At 37.6% G+C, this 21748-nt stretch overlaps 1 protein-coding gene across 12 annotated transcripts in view; it reads left to right on the forward strand.

The window, feature by feature from the left end:
• Positions 1 to 21748, forward strand: part of RASAL2 (RAS protein activator like 2) — a 432719-nt gene that overhangs the window by 375682 nt on the left and 35289 nt on the right. For all 12 annotated transcript variants that reach the window (XM_049868388.1, XM_049868389.1, XM_049868390.1 and 9 more), the window contains 4 exons: positions 13588 to 13741; positions 15706 to 15804; positions 16430 to 16984; positions 19169 to 19313. In XM_049868388.1, coding sequence (XP_049724345.1) covers positions 13588 to 13741; positions 15706 to 15804; positions 16430 to 16984; positions 19169 to 19313 — 953 coding nt within the window. The remainder of the gene's footprint in view (positions 1 to 13587; positions 13742 to 15705; positions 15805 to 16429; positions 16985 to 19168; positions 19314 to 21748) is intronic.

Consider the following 21748-nt stretch of genomic DNA (forward strand, 5'->3'; position numbering starts at 1 on the left):
GAAGTATGAATCTAGGAAAATTGGAAATCGTCAAAAATGAAATGGGATGCATAAACATCGATATCCTAGGCATTACTGAGCTGAAATGGACTGGTACTGGCCATTTTGAATCGGACAATCATATAGCCTACTATGCTGGGAATGACATCTCGAAGAGGAATGGTGTTGCATTCATCGTCAAAAAGAATGTTTCAAGATCTATTCTGAAGTACAACGCTGTCAGTGATAGGCTATTATCCATATGCCTACAAGGAAAACCAGTTAATACGACTATTATTCAAATTTACGCACCAACCACTAGGGCCAAAGATGAAGAAACAGAAGATTTTTATCAGCTGCTGCAGTCTGAAATTGATCGAACATGCAATCAAGATGCATTGATAATTACTGGTGATTGAAATGCAAAAGTTGGAAACAAAGAAGAAGCATCAGTAGTTGGAAAATATGGCCTTGGTGATAGAAATAATGCCGGAGATCGAATGATAGAATTTTGCAAGACCAACGACTTCTTCATTGCAAATACCTTCTTTCACCAACATAAACAGCAACTATACACATGGACCTCGCCAGATAGAACACACATAAATCAAATTGACTACATCTGTGGAAAGAGACAATGGAAAAGCTCAGTATCATCAGTCAAAACAAGGCCAGGGGCTGACTGTGGAACAGACCATCAATTGCTCATATGCAAGTTCAAGCTGAAACTAAAGAAAATCAGAGCAAGTCCACAAGAGCCAAAATATGACCTTGAGTATATCCCACCTGAATTTAGAGACCATCTCAAGAATAGATTTGATACATTGAACACTAGTGACCGAAGACCAGACGAGTTGTGGGATGACATCAAGGACATCATCCATGAAGAAAGCAAGAGTTCACTGAAAAGACAGGAAAGAAAGAAAAGACCAAGTTGGATGTTAGAGGAGACTCTGAAACTTGCTCTTGAGCGTCAAGCAGCTAAAGCAAAAGGAAGAATTGATGAAGTAAAAGAACTGAACAGAAAATTTCCAAGGGCTTCTCGAGAAGACAAAATAAAGTGTTATAATGACATGTGCAAAGAGCTGGAGATGGAAAACCAAAAAGGAAGAACACACTCAGCGTGTCTCAAGCTGAAAGAACTGAAGAAAAAATTCAAGCCTCGAGTTGCAATAGTGAAGAATTCCATGGGGAAAATATTAAACGATGCAGGAAGCATCAAAAGAAGATGAAAGGAATACACAGAGTCATTATACCAAAAAGAATTAGTCGATATTCAACCATTTCAAGAGGTGGCATATGATCAGGAACCAATGGTACTGAAGGAAGAAGTCCAAGCTGCTCTGAAGGCATCGGTGAAAAACAAGGCTCCAGGAATTGATGGAATATCAATTGAGATGTTTCAACAAAAGATGCAGCACTGGAGGTGCTCACTCGTCTATGCCAAGAAATATGGAAGACCTCTCAGCATTATCTCCCCCTGTTCCTACTGAAAGGCTATCATTGATAGTACTTACCACACAGTTTAATATTTCTCTGGTTTTGAACTTGCTGCCTCCTGTATCCCAAATGCCATTCCCTATTTCTATACCCTGTCCTTAGTTCTAATTCATACTCATGCAACAGTACTCAGATCAGAAATCATATGCCTCCTGACTTTATTCTTTGTTCTTCCCTCATATCACCCCAACTAAGTGCCTACCCACCCATCTACCCATACCAACTGTACATACTTTATTATTGAACTAACTTTCTGTTAAATTTATCTTTTCATTTTTCTGCCAACTGCAGCAAAGTGGAAGCTCCTGAAGGGCACAAACAATCTGTGTATCTTAATCCCCTAGCATAATCCCTAACCCATTAAGAAACTCAATAAATGTTTGCTGGCCTCAAACAAATGGGAAAAGTTAAAGATAACTGCTAGATAACAAAGACGAGAACCTTTTCAACATGGTATACTTAGATATAATGACAACTTCTTAGAAAGTATTGGTTTCCACGCCATTAATCAATCAGTACAAGCTAGCTATAGATTATAGGGTTTCCCTTACCAGTGTTTACTGCCATGGGCCAGTTAAGAATCCCTTAATTTTGTGAACTGAAATCCAATGGAAGTTTCTAATTGTATCATGATAGTACTTCTAATTCACTAGAATGCTTTCTCTTAATAGAAAAAAATTATTTCCATACATTTATTCCTTCTGTCTTTATATTCTTCCAGCAGAGAATATATTCAAGAATAGCTATCCTGTTCTCAACCAGATGAATAATTCACATGAAATGGACTAATGTATGTCATATCACCTTGAAAAAGCTCTAGGTCTGCGATAATAGTCCCTCAGATTTATATAAAACTGCAGTTAATGAGATTGATGTGAAATCATAGATTATTGTATTTGATTCTCACAATAACTCTGAAATATAGGAAGAGAAATCATTATTCACATTTTCCAAATGAGAACACTAAGGCTCAGGAAGAATAAATGATTTGCTCTATGTCACATAGCTAGTGAATAGTTTTAGTTGACATGAATGTGTAGGGTTTTGGCTCCAAGTTGAGGGCTTTCTCCACTATACTCCTTGTTGCATGTGTTGGTAAGAATCCTATCTTGCTGAGAAGATAGTCAAGAAAGAAAGAAAGGACAAAAGTAAAAACCACACACAAACACACTCACACACAACTCTTGGTAAGACTAGAATACTGTAGCTTAATGTATAATGAGTCAATTTACAGTCAGAGTTCCACAATTTGGAAAAATATAAAGCTGACTCCCTATTCTTTTCATCTCACCTCATCCCCAAAACAAATGGATTGGATAAAAATATAAAATAAAACTTTAAAAAAGCACTAAAAATATATAGCTGGATTCTTATGATCTTGGAATGGAGAAACACTTTCTAAGCAAAAACTGGGAGGAAATAGTTACAAATATGACAAAGGACTAATTTACTTGTTACACAAAATTCTTTACATATCAATTAAACTCAGCAATCAGAAAAATGGTTTAAAATCATGAAACAGTAGTCCATAATTCTCAGACAAGGGAACACAGATTTTCAATAAATGTACAAATGTCCTCAACATCATAATTAAAGAAATGCAAACTAAAGCAATAATGAAATATCATTTTTTTCCAGTTATACTGGCAAAGGTTTTTAAAGTTCAGCCATACCCCGTGTTGGTGACAGCATGTTTGTAGACACTTAAGTTGATTCCATCTGTTTTGGAGGGTAATATGGCAATATCAAAATTTTAAATGTATACACCTGTCTTGGATTAAATAGTGTCCCCCCAAAAGATATATTAAGTCCTAACCCCCCAGTACCTGTGAATGTGACTTTGTTAGGAAATAGAGTCTTTGAAGGTGTTATCAGTTAATATGATGTCCTACCAGAGTAGAGTAGGCACTAATCAATCTGAGTGGTGTCCTTATAAAAGAGAAGAACAGACACAGAGAGACAGAGGAAGGATGTTGTATGCTACAGCTGCAACCCTAGGAACACCTGCAGCTATGAGAAGCTAGGAGAGAGGCATGGAATAGATTCCCCGCCAAAGCCTCAGAAGGAATCATATTTGATTGTCGATATGTAAAAAGTTTGTAGGAGGGTTCACAAAAATTGTTAACAGTGGTTTCTTTAGGGAGTTGAGAGAAGTACCCTTATTTTTATTCTATACTTTGTATCTCTTTGAACTCTTAGAATGTTTTACCAGGAACATATATTACTTTACCATTTAAGAAAAGAAAGTAATTTAAAAAAAACCTATAGCCTCCTTCAACCCCACGTCTCCCACTAGATATTTCCCTGACACCACCCCTTCACACCCACTAGGATGGCTACTCTTAACAAAGAAAAACAAAGAAACAGGGAAATAACTATTGGTGAGGATATAGAGAATTGGAGCCCTCTTGCCAAAAAAAAAAAAAAAAAAAAGGCAAGGTGATCTGCTTCTGTAAAGATTATAAACAAGAAAACCCTATGGAGCAGTTCTACTCTGTAACACATGGAGTCATCATGAGTCAGGGTCGACTTGATGGCAATAGGTTTGGGTTTTTTTTTTTTTTTTTTTGCATTGCTGGTGAAAATGTAAAATGCAGCAGCTGCTGTGGAAAAGTTTGGCAATTCCTCAAAAATTGAAACATAGAATTAACATGTGACCCAGCAATCCTACTCCTAGGTATATACCCAAAAGACTTGAAAGCAGGGACTCAAAACGGATACTAGTACACTATTGCAGCATTATTCACATTGCAACATTATTCATAATACCCGAAAATGAAAACAACCCAAGTGTCCGTCAACAGATAAATGGATAAACAAAATGTAATATATACATACAGTTAAATATTACTCAGCTATAAAGAGAACTATGCTACCTCTGAAATTTCAGGAGGTAGCATATGATCAAGAACCGTTGGTACTGAAGGAAGACGTCTAAGCTACACTGAAGACACTGGCGAAAAACAAGGCTCCAGGAACTAATGGGATACCGATTATGAGGTGTTTAAAGAAATGGATGCCGCGCTGGAAGTGCTCACTCGTCTATGACAAGAAATTTGGAAGAAAGCTACCTAGCCAACCACCTGGAAGAGATCCATATTTATGCCTGTTGCAAAGAAAGGTAATCCAGCCAAATGTAGAAGTTATTGAACAATACCGTTAATATCATATGCAAGTAAAATTTTGCTGATGATCATTCAAAAGCAGTTGCAGCAGTACATCAAAAGGGAAAACTGCCTTAATTGGAGAAAAGATAGTCTTTTTAACAAATGGTGCTGGCATAACTGGATATCCATTTGCAAAAAAATGAAACAGGACCCATACCTCACACCATGCACAAAAACTAACTCCAAGTGGATCAAAGACCTAAACATAAAGACTAAAACGATGAAGATCATGGAAGAAAACATAGGAACAATGTTAGGAGCCCTAATTCAAGGCATAAACAGAGTACAAAATATTACCAAAAATGACGGAGAGAAACCAGATAACTGGGAGCTCCTAAAAATCAAACACCTATGCTCATCTAAAGACTTCACCAAAAGAGTAAAAAGACCACCTATAGACTGGGAAAGAATTTTCAGTTATGACATCTCCAACCAGCGCCTGATCTCTAAAATCTATACGATTCTGTTAAAACTCAACCACAAAAAGACAAACAACCCAATCAAGAAGTGGGCAAAGGATATGAACACACACTTGACTAAAGAAGATATTCAGGCAGCTAACAGATACATGAGAAAATGCTCTCAATCATTAGCCATTAGAGAAATGCAAATTAAAACTACGATGAGATTCCATCTCACTCCAACAAGGCTGGCATTAATCCAAAAAACACAAAATAATAGATGTTGGAGAGGCTGTGGAGAGATTGGAACTCTTCTACACTGCTGGTGGGAATGTAAAATGGTACAACCACTTTGAAAATCTATCTGGTGTTTTCTTAAAAAGTTAGAAATAGAACTACCATACAACCCAGAAATCTCACTCCTTGGAATATACCCTAGAGAAATAAGAGCCTTGACACAAACATATATATGCACACCCATGTTTATTGCAGCTCTGTTTACAATAGCAAAAAGCTGGAAGCAACCAAGGTGTCCATCAATGGATGAATGGTTAAATAAATTGTGGTATATTCACACAATGGAATACTACGCATCGATAAAGAACAGCGAAGAATCTGTGAAACATTTCTTAACATGGAGGAACCTGGAACACATTATGCTGAGTAGATTAGTCAGAGGCAAAAGGACAAATATTGTATAAGACCACTATTATAATATCTTGAGAAATAGTATAAACTGAGAAGAACACATACTTTTGTGGTTATGGAGGGGGAGGGGGAGAGGATTATTTACTGATTAGTTAGTAGATAAGAACTATTTTAGGTGAAGGGAAGGACAGTACACGGAAGGTCAGCTCAAATGGACTGGACCAAAAGCAAAGAAGTTTCCAGGATAAAGTGAATGCTTCAAAGGTCAGCGGAGCAAGGGCGGGGGTTTGGGGACTATGGCTTAAGGGGACTTCTAAGTCAATTGGCAAAATAATTCTATTATGAAAACATTCTGCGTCCCACTTTGAAATGTGGCGTCTGGGGTCTTAAATGCTAACAAGCGGCCATCTAGATGCATCAGTTGGTCTCAACCCACCTGGATCAAAGGAGAATGAAGAACAAGAACACCAAGGTCACACGACATCTATGAGCCCAGGAGACAGAAAGGGCTCCGTGAACCAGAGTCTTACATCATCCTGAGACCAGAAGAACTAGAGGGTGCCTGGCCACAACTGATGACTGCCCTGACAGGGAGCACAACAGAGAACCCCTGAGGGAGCAGGAGATCAGTGGGATGCAGACCCCAAATTCTCATAAAAAGCCCAGACTTAATGGTCTGACTGAGACTAGAGGAACCCCAGCGGTCATGGTCCCCAGACCTTCTGTTGGCCCAGGACAGGAACCATTCCCGAAGACAACTCATCAGACATGGAAGGACTGGACAATGGGTTGGAGAGAGATGCTGATGAAGAGTGAGCTACTTGTATCAGGTGGACACTTGAGACTGTGTTGGCATCTCCTGTCTGGAGGGGAGATAGGAGGGTAGAGAGGATTAGAAACTGGTAAAATTATCACGAAAGGATAGACTGGAAGCGCGGACTCATTAGGGGGAGAGTAAGTGGGAGTATGGAGTAAGGTATATATAAGCTTATATGTGACCGACTGACTTGATTTGTAAACGTTCGCTTAAACCTCAATAAAAATTATTTAAAAAAAAAAGGGGAATTGCCAGAAATTCAAACCAGATACAGAAGAGGACATGGAGCGAGGGATATCATTGCTGATGTCAGGTGGATCTTGGCTGAAAGCAGAGAATACCAGAAATATGTTTACCTGTGTTTAATTGACTATGCAAAGGCATTTGACTGTGGATCATAACAAATTATGGATAACATTGCAAAGAATAAAAATCCCAGAACACGTAATTGTGCTCACAAGGAACCTGTGCAAAGATCAAGAGGCAGTCGTTCAAACAGAACAAGGTGATACTGCATGGTTTAAAGTCAGGAGAGGTATGTGTCAGGGTTGTATCATTTCACCATACCTATTCAATCTGTATGCTGAACAGATAATCTGAGAAGCTGGACTGTATGAAGAACAGGGCATCAGAATTGGAGGATGACTCATTAACAACCCGTGTTATGCCAAGGACATAACCTTGCTTGCTGAAAGGGAAGAGGATTTGAAGCACTTACTGGTTAAGATCAAAGACTATAGCTTTTAGTATGGATTACCCCTCAGTATAAAGAAAACAAAAATCCTCACAAATGGACCCGTAAGCAACATCATGATAAACGCAGAAAAGATAGAAGTTGTCAATGATTTCATTTACTTGGATCCACAGTCAACGCCCATGTGGAGACAGCAGTCAAGAGCTCAAGTGATGCATTGCATTGGGCAAGTCTGCTGCAAAAGACTTCTTTGGAGTATTGAAGGGCAAAGATGTCGCTTGGAGGACTAAGGTGCACCTGACCCAAGCCATGGTGTTTTCATCCTCCTCCATACGCACGCAAAAGCTGGGCAGTGAATGCGGAAGACTGAAGAAGAATCGATGCCTTAGAATTACAGTGTTGGAGAAGCATATTGAATATACCATGGACTGCCAGAAGAATGAACAACTCTGTCTTGGAAGAAGTACAGCCAGAATGCTCCTTATTAGTGAGAATGGCGAGACTTCACATACCTTGGACATGTTATAAGAAAGGACCAGTCCCTGGAGAAGGTCATCATGATTAGTAAAGTAGAGGGTCAGCAAAAAAGAGGAAGCCCCTCAACAAGATGGATTGACACAATGGCTACAACAGTGGGCTCAAGCATAACAATGATCATGAGGATGGCACAGGATCGGGCAGTGTTTCATTCTGTTGTTCATAGGGCCGCTATGAAAAGGAACTGACTCCATGGCACCTAACAACAACAGCAACAATAAAGAGAAATGAAGTTCTAATGCATACTACAATATGGATACACCTTGAAAACCATATGCTAAGTTAAAGAAGTCAGACACAAAAGGTCAAAGATTGTATGATTCCACTTATATGAAGTATCTAGAATAGGCCAATTGATAAAGACAGAAAGTAGGTTAGAAGTTACCAGGGTCTAGGGTGTGAGGGAATGGGGAGTTATTGCCTAATGGGTACAGGATTTCTGTTTTGGGGTGATGGAAAAATTTTATAAACAGTGGTGATGGTTGTACATCACTATGAATGTAATGCCACTGAACTGTGCATGTAAAAATGGTTTAAATGGCAAGTTTTATTTTATACACATACACACACATACACGTGTGTATATATATATGTGTACTGGAAAAAAAATGTAATTGAACTCCACCAGTTCTTTCCAGTTTTATCCTTAGTTCATTCCTACCTTAATTAACGTAACTATTAAAGAGTGACTGTAAAGACTAATCAATTTTCTTTCTTTTTTTCCTGATTTAGTTGCTAGACTTTTAGTCCCATTATCACAATAAAATTAAGGTATGAGTAAAGAGATTGTTCCCTAGTGTCTGTCATATTGGAGGCAAGTTGAGTTTCCCCCAGAACATGTTTTAATATTTATAATCTAGCCTTCCTTCTGCCTTTGCCTTCACTGTAAGTATACATGTATATGTATCAAAGTAGGTGTGGGTATCAATTTCATCTGTGATGATAAATTTCCTTACTATGAGCTTGTCCAAGTGACAACTCAAGCTAACAAATGCCCTCCTTACCGTTAGCAGTCAGTAGACCATCTTGTCTAAAGGCTGAGAGCAGGGAGAAGGAAGAGCTGCAGTATATGGTATGCTTCCATAGTTTGCTGGTGTGAGTGGTTGTGTGGTATATTTTGGAAACTAATAAAAATCAGTGAGTAATTTAAGCAGTAGGGACTTGGTTTAACTGTGGCAGTTAAGCCAGTGCAACTAGTGCTGTCAGGATCCTCAAGGAGAACTTTTTTTTTATGCACACAAATCGAACTCTGGCGAATGAGCTCTAATTTCCGATTTTTAATCTAGGAAGAGAAACTTTTAAAGTACAGGAAAGGAACACATAGGTATCTGCTCCTTCAAACAGAAAACATCAGTTGGATGTTTTTACAAGTATCTGGTTGAAAACCCCTATAATCCAAGGAACAGGTAAAACTACATTTTTCCCAGAGTGAAATCTCAGGTGCAAGTTTTTAAAAAAACTGATTGTCTCCCGTGTAAATTTGTTGATAGTTTATTAGCATACCAAATTTGGTTAATTACTACGTGGGAGGTGTTCCAACAAGGTGAGGTGCCTTCGGAATGCACGTTGGTGGGTATGAGTGAACGCTGCTGTGCCCAGCTTCCTGGCTGAGCTGCCTTCTCTTCAAGAATTCTATGAAGCAGTCTGGAATCATATCTGCCAAGCAAAGCAGAAACTCACCTGCACTCGCATCCAGGATGCTGTCTCTGATTTTGTGGGACAGTAAGCATTTTAAATTAAAAGTGTCTCAGATTTGGAACTGAATCTGTAAATATGTGGCAGATTGAGCTAGCACAGCCAAGCATCATTGGAACTGTGGGGGAAATGTGGCTCTTAAAAAATTGGGTGGTTAAACTGAGAAAATCCAGCTGTGTTTTACTTAACTTAGCACTAATCAGAGTTCTTTGACTTTTTTTTTTCCTTCATCAGTGTATCAGATGATATGTGTGTTGGCTCCCCATCCCCCAGCCCTTCACTTTCGCCTTTAAGACTGATTTCAAATAGGGATGAGGGGTAGAGCAATATAATACTCATTCACAGTAGTGAGTAGTAGTAGAAAGCATCCCCTGCTTTGCAGTTTCTCTCTTAAATAGGTCAGAAACAGCAGGTAGTCTTCATCAGCAAAACAATTAGATTGTTAACCCTAACCTAGCACATTGTCTAGAGGTCTTGGAGTTTATACACAAATAAAGGTAGTTGCTGACCCTAAAACGGAAAGTAAAGAATGTGTTGGTTTTCCTTAATTAGAAGTAGAATGACACCTGAGAAGCAGTTTCTTAATTCAAACCAAGAAATAGTCATATTGGAACCCTGAATTATTTTTACATTGTGTTTGGGGTGGTGGAAGGGCCAGGAGAGAGAACTTTGCCTATAGTCAAGGGATTCCGTGTTCATTTTTGAGGCTAGGTTCCTTAATGAAGGCCATTGTCAGAACGAACTGGGGAAAGTCATTTTAAACTCATACCATTCTCTCTATAAATCCACAGTCTATTTTTCTTCAGAGGAGGAAAATGTTTCGCCATTCAGGGCTACTAAAACTCTCTAGTTAATAGATCTAAGAAAAATCAATTCATATGAAGGTATGGGGGAGGTAAACATGATTTAGAGGGGACTTGGGATTACTATTTTATAGAAAATTTGTACAGATAATGTCTCTCCCTGCCCCCTACCCCCACCATTCCCAGGCTGCTTGATCTTCCTGTTTACTGTAATCCTGTTTCTCTGGGAATTACTTCTGTCTTCTCAGAGGCACTTTCTTCACTATACAAGAAAGGCTTGCTTATTTATTCATTAATAATGTTCAACATATTAGTGTTCAATTCATATATATATATATAAATGGTGAACAATAGGAAATTCTGAACTGTGTGTTAATAATTAAACTTTTAGTAACTAGGAAGGGTTTTCAGTTATAATTCAGATGATTTGGTTAATAATATCAGTTTATAGCTGCATTTGGATATTAGACCTGCATATCCAACTTAAATTTGTTCGCCATTGAAAAACTGCAGTTAAAAAAAAAAAATCAACTTTCTCTAAAAAAAAAAAAAGTATAACCCAGATAATTTAAGATAAGATAATACCTAGAAACATTAAACTAGGGCGAGCACTGCAAAGGAAACAGAACAGACGTGAGAGAAAGACTGTACTTGCGAGGTGGGATGTCACAAATGCCTTCTACGGGGACGTGGGGATCATACACAAAGCAAGCTAAAAGCTTCTCAGATTTGTTGCCTGGAAGAGTTTTTAATAAGAGATTCTTCTCAGCTCTCAAGAGTTGCCTCAGCTTTTTCTACAGTCTTTGACTCTGAGAAAGTGTTAATGGAAATGGGTAGGGACTTCACCATTCCATCCTTGTCCTTCCTATCTTAAGGCGGTCACCTTTGTCACATTCACAGAGCAGCTCCTTGAATCCGTCAAGCTGCAGCTTCTTCTGCCAGCTGCTTTCCAGCTCTAATCTCCTTATAGGTATAGCACCATGGCAACAGGCCCAGCCTAGAGCCCAGGAACCTTGTTTGTCTCACCTGAGGGGCTAGCTGCAGCCTGAAGGAAGAGAAAGGATATTACCTATCCTGCAGCCTATCTGGGTGAAGATGACTTCTAGTTGTGTTGCTGCTTTTGTTTTTTGTTCCACTTCTATTGAAGACTTGAAGTAACACCTGGAAAACATTCATCCAAAGATGTTATCAGTAACCGAGGGAGCAGGGAAACCATCTTCTGTTGGTTCCTGCCGTCTAAACAGAGAGTTTTCTGAGATGTGGTTCAGAAAGCGACTTGCTATACCGTGACATGTGGCACCGCTATGATTTGGGGCTGCACTGCCAGGTGGCTGTACAATTGCTTCATGTAGGTAGATGCTTATTTTGTTTGAAATAAAAGTAATTTTTGTTTTAGAAAATTTTCATAGAGGATTTAAAAAATAAAAGGAAGCCTCTTTTGATACCTCCTATTTTAATATGCCTTCATCTTTCTCATTGAGAGCCTCACCCCCTAGAGCAGGAGAGGCTTCTCCCCTCAACTCCTCCTGGGAGAAACGGGCTAGAGTTGTTGTTTTCCGTGTATTTAAGGAAGGTTACAGTGTCCTGTTGCCTCAGTCAGGCTTCCTATGAAGCATATTGGGAAAGGTTGTATGGTAATTATATTAATATTTTTTTAGCATTTGTTTATAGTCTATATGCTATATTTTCAGTATACAATATGCCTCTGTCTTACCCAATAGAACAAAAGGAAATAAATGTGGAGCTGTGTTACATTGTTATATTTTTTAAAGTACAGAACATTAGGTGGCATTTGTCCCTTTTGTTCATACTTTATATTGTCGATGGGAAAATATAAATGCTGATGTTTTGACCTTAAACTGCTGAATATCAGAACACATGTTTTTCAGCCTAAACTTTAAATGGTGAATGATTTTTGTGGAAAGAAGAAGGAACTAATGTCTTTATTGCTCAAGATGTTTCTTAATGTATGGAGTTTGATTAAACAATGTTAAAATGGAGACTGAAGGGGGAGAACAGCCTTTAGTGCTAGTTCCCTGTATCTCTTTTTTTTTTTTTTTTTCATTACTTTATAATTTAACTAAAAGCTACTCTGGCATTAAGTATTCCAGTTCCTGTTAATGTTAACTTGGTTATTTCAAGGAAGTGATCAAAGCTGCTTATTTAATGTGTTTTACAAAAACAAATGCCTTTACACAAGACACTTTTTTGGATCCCTATTATTAAGCAGTTCTACTTGAAATGCACGTATTTAATTCTGGGTATTTCAGCCAATAAATACTATAATTATCAAGTAAAACTGCATGACCATCCAGTTCTGGATTCAATATTGTGCTTTATATTCGACTCCGTTAATTCCTCCAAGGGGAAGGCAGGAAAGTACTAGCTCCTGTAGTGTAAGAGTCATGACTCCCGGCATTCTTTATAAAACAACTAGGAAACAAAATGAGCCGGGATGTCTGAATGGCATTGACAAAGATCTGTTCTTCTAGATGGGAGTATGAGCATTTCTTTTGGGGGTAGGAGATTACTTCCAGACATTTTTTTCTTTATTCATGTTTGTACAGTAAAGCATGGATAGAGCCAAAGGCTTGCCAGAAAAGAATTCTGTATTGAGATGGAAATCGGGCCTTTTGAAAGACAGGGTCTTTGACTTTAACTCTGAGTATATGTGTGTGTTTATTCTACCAAAGCAGAAAGAAACAAAATGAAGTTTCAGCCGCTACCATTTTGTCAAGGATAGAAGAGGATAAAGCTATAAAAAAAAAAAAAAAGAAAAGCATGTCTTTTGACAATACCTTTGCGCGCGCACACACACACAAAAAAAAATGTATACGATAACCTTGAATAGCATATATTTCTCCATCTTCAAGATGGGAATGAGGATAAAAACAATGTCCGTTGTAGAGCTCTGAGCTCCCCTGAAGAACTAGTGTGTTTTTGAGCTTTATTGAAAGAAAAAAAAATGTGTGTGTGTATATGCACACACACACAAACATATATACAATAAAACTTGTGAGAGCCAAAACCAGTGTAAGGTGAAAACCTGTCAGAGAAGGAAAACTAAAATATTTCCCACTAAAACAAGTGATAGAAATATGGTATGACTGTACCCCACCAAAGGGAGAAGACTTGAGAGACCGGGAAAGAGTTCCGACTCTCACAGGTTTCACTGTATAGGATTCATCTGTGTCTTGTGACTATGGTTACTATTTTTGTTATTATAGGTTAGCTATTTTTTGCTGTAGACATGTTATGCATTTGTTGTTAGCATCTATTGCTATTAAACCTTCCTTTCCTTGTTGGCCAAGTCTACACCATCATTAATTACTTTTCCTACTTTTAGGTCTCGAGGACTGCCTAAACTAAAAGAGTCACGTTCCCACGAATCCTTGCTGAGCCCATGCAGCGCAGTGGAATGTCTGGATCTTGGTAGAGGGGAGCCTGTATCAGTGAAACCACTCCATAGTAGCATTCTTGGACAAGACTTCTGCTTTGAGGTAAACAAGTGTAGAAAGAGAGACACGTAGTTAAACAAGAGGTAGACCTTCTATCCAGTAATGTTTTGAATTTGTTACTGTGGTATTGATGATTCGATCATCTTAAATAGCTTTCAGTTGTTGAAAAGTACTTACAAGAAAGTCAGAAATCTATCCATCTAATTATGTTGGCAGTTAAAGTTGTTCATAATGGCTTGTCATTCCCTTTGGCCTAGTCTGCTTTCAAAATAAGTGGGTTCTTGGTACATTCTCAGCACTGGCCCCCAAGACGAGGAATAACTTATTAAAGCAGTATATTTTTTGGTATTGATAAGGCTGTAACCCACAATATTACTGTTTTTCTCCTGAAACCCTATACCCCCAATTTAAGTGTTCTTTAAGATAATTACTAAGGCCATAACGTTTCTAACTGTAACCCGAGCAGTTCGAGATCTGGAAAATATCTTACTTATTTTTATAATCACCTACAACTAGCACAGGCCCTGGTATATTGCAAGTACCTAATTTGTTAAATGAACCCGTTGCCTTTCAACAGAAAATTATAACTATCTTTTTATAGTAATTTATTCCTCCCAAACTAGATTAAAAAAAAAATTTTTTTTTTTTTTTTAAACTAGATGTACACGATTGACCGTTTGCAAGTTAAGTCTGAAAACCATGTATCTATAATTGTTAGGGTTAGAATTTGATTTCTGAACAGGAACTTACTCATTGACTAGTGATTAGTACTATGCTAGATGTTGTAGCATCAAGAGATGTTTGGTTCCTGTTCTTATAGACCAGTGCTGTCCAACAGAAATAAAATGCAAGCTATATATATGTAATTTTAAATTTTAATTAACCTATTTCCAACGTGTAATCAATATAAAAATTATCAATAAGATATTTTACCTTCTCTTTTTTTATGAGTCTTAGAAATTGGATGTGTATTTTACACTTGCAGCACATCTCAGTTTGGACTAGCCACATTCCAGGCGCTCACTAGCTACGCGCGTCTAGTAGCTGCTGTCGCTACGGTATTGGTTCAGCACAGTTATAGAACATATAGTGTGATCTGATCACTAAGGGATTATCTTGAGATTGAATTAATATTTGAAGAGTTCTGTATCCCTAAACTCCAGTAATTTGGACAGGTCATTTATTGATGTTCCTTTTTTTTTTAATTAGAAATCACTTGAACTTCCCAGTATTTGTGAAACTCACTTCAACAGTGATATACACCAAACCCAGTGTTAGGTGCTAGGGATATAGACGTGTTTCATTTTTAAAGGATGGTGATTATAATGGGCAAGCTAACCTAATAAATGACTGGAAATCTACAGGCTCGTTGCCTAGTGGAAGAGTAATGAGTTCCAAAGACAATAATTCAACACTAGTAACTCTTTTCTGTTTCATTTAGTACCTTTCTAATACCTTGGTAGCACAGTGGTTAAGAGCTCAACTGCTAACCAAAAGGGTGGTGGTTCAAATCTACCAACTGTTCCTTGGGAACAATATGGGCCAGCTCTCTTCTGTCTTATAGGGTCGGTATGAGTCAGAGTCGACTCGACGGTAACAGGTATAATAATGTAGTGAAGGCAGTCGCTAGAAATTTGATACTCTCTTCCCTTTTTAGTGATTTTTATCATCTCATTCAGAATTGAACATACTAATTTGCAGGTAATTTAAGTTTGACCTGAAAGGTTTTCAATTTTGATCTTTCTGAACCATAGACTAGTTTTAGCTTCCTTAGATGAATTCTAAATTGCCTTTGTTCTCGTGCCTAGAGATAAGTGTGAATGCTATGTAGACAAAACAAAAATTAGATATAAAACAACTAGCAAAGATCATTTCGGTTTCATGTAGTATGAGTTGGGTTCATAAAAAAAAAGCACATCCTTAACTCTTAAATGATAGAATTAGGAAGATAGAGCCCTCATACCTGGTGTTCTTTTTTTTTCTTATCTCTAATCTTTATGTGGAAGGTTACCTACTTAAGTGGGAGTAAATGCTTCAGCTGTAACTCCGCTTCAGAGAGAGATAAGTGGATGGAAAACCTTCGCAGGACAGTTCAACCAAATAAGGTAATAGTAGCTTTGCATCTCTAAAAAATATATAACTCTATAAGCAGTAAGTGGATAGAAGGCAAAATGTAATAATACTGCCTTAAGTCTTATAAAGCTTTACAGTTTTTAAAGCACATTTATATGTGTTATAACATTTTATGCTTAAAGTAATCTTATTGCAGATAGTATCATCATTGTTTTACCAATGTGGGCAAGAAGACTCAGAGAAGCTAAGTGATTTGCCCAAGTCAGAAGCTAAGTCATACTAGAAATGGGACTGGAACACAAGTTTCTTAACTGTTTATCTCATTTTTTTTTTTTTTTTTTAATTTCCAGAAACTAGTCCAGTCGCCACTGGCTTGGCTGTATGAGAACTTATCATTACAGAGTGATTTTTTTTTTTTTTTAACCCAAGTAAAATACATTGTATGTGGCTCTTTAAGATTCTAATACATTCTTATTTAGAGCATGCTAAAAAAAAAAATTTTTTTTTTTATTATCCTGAACAATGAGATAACAATCCGTTTTATTACTTGTTGGCCACCCTTTATGGAATACATAATCAGCATCACCTACTTTAAGGGGAAAATGATCTCTTTCTGGGATGTCAGCTCTCAAATTCAACCTCGTTGCTTCTTTATAGGATAATTGCAGAAGAGCAGAAAATGTTCTCCGTTTATGGATCATTGAAGCCAAGGACCTCCCCCCTAAAAAGAAATATTTCTGTGAACTGTGCCTTGATGATACCCTCTTTGCTCGTACAACCAGCAAGACCAAAGCAGATAATATTTTCTGGGGTGAACATTTTGAATTTTACAGCCTCCCACCTCTTCATAGCATCACAGTTCACATTTATAAGGATGTGGAAAAAAAGAAGAAAAAGGACAAGAATAATTATGTAGGGCTAGTCAACATTCCCACTGCCAGTGTGACTGGTCGCCAGTTTATAGAAAAGTGGTATCCAGTGAGTACACCTACACCCAACAAAGGAAAGACAGGAGGACCTTCCATTCGGATTAAGTCACGTTTCCAAACTATCACCATTCTGCCTATGGAGCAATACAAAGAATTTGCAGAATTTGTCACCAGCAACTACACCATGCTCTGTTCTGTCCTTGAGCCAGTAATTAGTGTGAGGAACAAAGAGGAGTTGGCCTGTGCCTTAGTGCACATTCTTCAAAGTACTGGGAGAGCCAAGGTAAGTGGAAAGGGGGATTGTATTACCTGAAATATCTTCCCTACATTTTATGAAGAAACAAAGATATAGATACTGTGGAGATCCAAATTAGAGAAATCTGTTTTGCTATTGGTCAAGAAAAAGAGAATCAAGAAAAACACCTATTAGCAATTCTTAGAACCAGAAGAGATGGGGATTATAAAATGAAGAAAGTGAAATAGACCAACAAATACTTATTTAAAGTCCATTTGCATGAAAGATAAATAGCACAGCCAACTCTCTATTGTCTGACAAAATAAATAGTAGGATTAGCATGATAATCCCACAGTGTGTTCAGGATCCTTTATCTTTAATTCTAGAGTGTGTTATATGATAGATTATTCTTCACTATAAATGTTTTTTTAAGTTAAAATTAACTAATGACTGTATCTCTCAGTCATAGAATGAGGTGTCCCAGAAGCATGCTGGGTTTTAGCAAGGGTCCTCATGGGATTAAAATCTATATTTAGAATATAGATATTCAGAGATATTATAAAATTGATAGCTGTTTCATGATAACCTTATATCATTATATCCTGAATAGAAATAATAATTGTGGAAAGAATAACAACCAATTGATAATAGGGTCATTGACCAGCTTGAAATATAATTGCACCTCTATGAGGCATATTCACTTGACTAGGCTGAGTCTCCGTTATGTTGTATGTAAATTGTATTTCAGATCTAGAGAAGTTCACAGATAAAATATTTAGAACCAAACAATAAACGAAGTGCTATTTAGATTTCTTGATACAAATCAGAACATGTCAGTATGCTCGGTGTTTAATACCTTATCTAACATTATCTGCCTTCCTATTGATTATAATCTTTGTTGTTGAATTTACTGATAATCTTAAGCATTCTTATGTTAAAAAACCTTAAGAATTTGGAGTGAGGTGCCATTGAGATTTTTCATCTCATCTTTGAAATTATATAGATATGTTCTTTCTGCTCTTCCGTTGCTCAAGTTTTAAGATAGACATAAGATTTTTTTTTTAAACAATTTTATTGAAGTGTCCCTGGGTGGTGCAAATGTTTAAGCACATAGCTACTAACCAAATGGTTGATGGTTTGAGTCAACTCAGAGGCTGTTTGGAAGAAAGCCCTGGCAATCTGCTTCTGAAAGGTCATGGCCATGAAAACCCTATGGACCACAGTCCTACTCTACAACACATGGGGTCTTGAACCACAATAAACAGGAAATTTTATATCAAGTTTTTTAAGGCTTTTGAGGAATGAAGCAGCTGTTTCTTTAGGGCTTTACTTCTTATGCCTTCCTTCTCCATGGATGGATGGATGGCTGGATAGGTGGATTGACAGACAACAGATAGGTAAATCGATAGTCACTCTAGAAAATGATTTCAAGTGATAAGTTCAAGAAATTCCATGTTGATACCATGGACCAATTTGTAGATAATATATATTGAACACCTAATATGTGCCAGAAGCTGTTAGGTGTGGAGATACTGTTGTAAACAAAAAAAGATACTATCCTTGGTCGCATGGGCTTACAGTCTTTGAGGAAAACCGATATTAATTGAGTAATTACAGAAGTAAGTGTGAGATTACAATAAAAAGTACAGAGAAGAAAAGACATGGTGCTATGAGTGTGGAACAAGAGGACCTGACTAGTGGGGCAGGGGCAGTATTGGTCAGGGAACACTTCTTAAGGAAATGATGTGTGAACTAAGATCCAGAGGATCCCAGGAATTAACTCAGTGACAGTGGGGGCGGGCACGAGGGCAGGATTGCAGCTGAACTGAGACCAGCGTATGCTTTGTGGTGAATAGAGAACATTGTGTGTTAGAAAGGGCTTGGTGTATTCAGGGACCTAAAAAGATAGACTATGAGGCTGGAGGAGAATACAGAGAGAATGGTACAGGATGAGACTGGAAAAACAGCAAAAGGCTGGGAATATAGAGAGTTGTAGATTGCATTCAGAATTAGTCTATATCAAAAGTGCAATGGGACACCTGTTGAAGGAATTTCAACTTAGGGGTGGTGACATGCCTAAGAATCTATCCTGAATGGTTTTTTTCACTTAAATGTATTTGGCAGCTTTAGTTTTCAAGCAGTATTCCCAGGATTTCTCATATTTCATCAGTCTCTTATAATGTATATTATTTATTCAGTTGATTTCTGCCTGATTGAACATTATTCTACCAGGATTTTCTGACTGACTTGGTGATGTCTGAGGTGGATCGATGTGGAGAGCATGATGTCTTGATCTTCAGAGAGAACACCATTGCCACCAAATCTATTGAGGAATACCTCAAGTTGGTGGGACAGCAGTATCTTCATGATGCATTGGGTATGGAGAAGAAAAACATCTATTTTCTTTTCCTTTTGATTTTAAATTATTTCACCGTCTTGAGACAAGTGAATATTGAGTTTAAATTCTCTGTGTTATTTAATTCTGTCTGACTAGAGTGTTAAAGTTTGGGTTTCAAATGTAAGACGACTCTGCAGTACTCACCAATGGAGGAAGAACAGATTATTATGTACAATAAGGGCAGAAATAGAAAGCCCATCAGCATGTGCAGTTACCCTCGAGCCCCAAGTTCCTGATTCTGGGATACACCGTAAAATTACTGGGTGTCGCTGCTCAAGATCTAAGGTGGCCTGTTTCTCCCAGAGTGTTGGATATTTGTATCATGATATAAATATACTTCTTGAAACTCTTAATCTAACATTTGTTACCATGTGTACAAAACTCTAATCCAGCTCCTTGGAAACCCTATGGAGCAGTTCTGCTCTGTCCTATAGGATCACTGTGAGTCCGAATTGACTCAACAGCAATGGATTTGTGGGTTTTTTTTTTTTTTTTTTGGGGGGGGTGTATATACATAAGCACACATACACTGTCACGTGTCACTTAACATCCACAAAACATTCTGTGAAATTGCATGTTATGGGATTTGGTTGTTGTGTGAACATCATACAGTCGTGCACTGCATAATGTGTGTTCGGGCATACATGTGTGGGTGTATTTCAACAGGAATTTTTAACAGTAACTAATTTTTTTTCAATACAGTTTCTTGCTGACCAGGCCACTCATTCGCAGACCCAGATGTAGTCATGAAATTCAGGCATCAACAGTGGAGTAAGGCACTATGCTGGGCACTTTAATATAGATAACAATAAAACAGACATGAGTTCCTTGGAGAAAATAGCCATTTCTTTTATCTCCATTTCACCAATCCTTAGGTCAGAATGTAGAATGCCACTCTCCTGTGGAAGCATTATGTGAACCACATAATATAGTTTTAAATTTTCTAATAGCCACACTAAACAGGTGAAATTAATTTTAATAGCATATTTTATTTAACCCAATATATCCAAATATTATTTCAGTAGGTAATTAATATAAAAAGTAAGTAATAAGATTTTTTATATTAAGTCTTGGAAATTCAGTGTATATTTTACATTTATTGCACATTTCAGTTTGTACTAGCCACATTTCAAGAGCTCAGCAACCACTTGTGACTATCTAAAGACACAGTAAAGGTAGGTTGAGTGGACAGATACATTTTTGCCCTCAAGGAGTTTATAATATAGAGGAGATAAGAAAGAAGGATATCGCTATAACCAAAAAGAAAGAAAAAAATTCTGTGCTCTTTTAAAGAATTAAAGGAATTGATTCCAGCTGATGGAATTGTAAAATTCCCTGAGTGAAATGCATTTATAGTGTATGTGTATAGCTGGAAGGGCAGAAAGGTTATAGAAAACAGAAATTGGGCAGGAGAAAGGATAAGGATTAGCATGGAGGGAAGAAATTCGTGAACAGAAGGGTGTAGGGTTTTGAGGAAATCAGGTATGTGTAACTTTTTAGCTGAAATAACTGGAAGAGACAAGTGAATAACAGCAAACAAGCAAAAAAAAAAAAAAATCAGAAAAACTATTACATATTGAGAGCCATGAATACCAGACTGAGGAGTTTAGATTTTCATTGGAGAGCCAGTGAAAGTTTTTGATGGGTTGTTTTCAATAGTCCATTTAACGGAATAATTAAGATGGGTTGGTGAAGAAAGCACTGTTTGCAGAGTGTCCAGATTAAAAAGCCATTGTAATAAGAAACACAAAAAATAATGAGACCAAACGAGGTAGTCACCATGAGGGAGAAGAGAGAAAAGATAGATGTGAAGACTATTAAAGAAGTTGAACTGATAGGACTTGGTGGCTTTTTACTTTATGGGAATTGTAAGGTCAAATATTACAGTGAAATTTGGGCCTCTCTGTGTGACTAGACCTAGTGGCGTAGTGTTCAAGAGCTGCAGCTGCTAACCAAACAAGTCAGCAGCTCGAATCCACCAGGCGTTCCTTGGAAACCCTATGGGGCAGTTCTCCTCTGTCCAGTAGGGCTGCTGTGAGTCAAAATCGACTCAATGGCAATGGGTTACGGTGTGACTAGAAGTATGATGAGATTCTTAACAGAAATAAAGAACATAGAAATAGTGGGTTTGAAAGAGAGGAAATGATATTTCCACTTCACATACATTGAAGTTCTAGCAGAAAATCCCAAGGCATCTGACTAGCTGGCTGTTAGAAATTTGGGACTGACTTTCATCCACATAGAGGGGATTAGCAATGAGCAGGAAGGCAATAGGGCCAAAGACAGATTTTACAATGCACCTGGGTTCATGATATGAAAGGAAGAAAAATTAGAAAAGTGATCAGAGAAAGAGAGAGCATGCAAAAAAGAAAGATAACGAGGAAAATACTAGTCATAGACATCAAGAGAGAAGT

Source organism: Elephas maximus, chromosome 24, assembly GCF_024166365.1.
Source record: "Elephas maximus indicus isolate mEleMax1 chromosome 24, mEleMax1 primary haplotype, whole genome shotgun sequence".
Lineage (NCBI taxonomy): Eukaryota > Metazoa > Chordata > Mammalia > Proboscidea > Elephantidae > Elephas > Elephas maximus.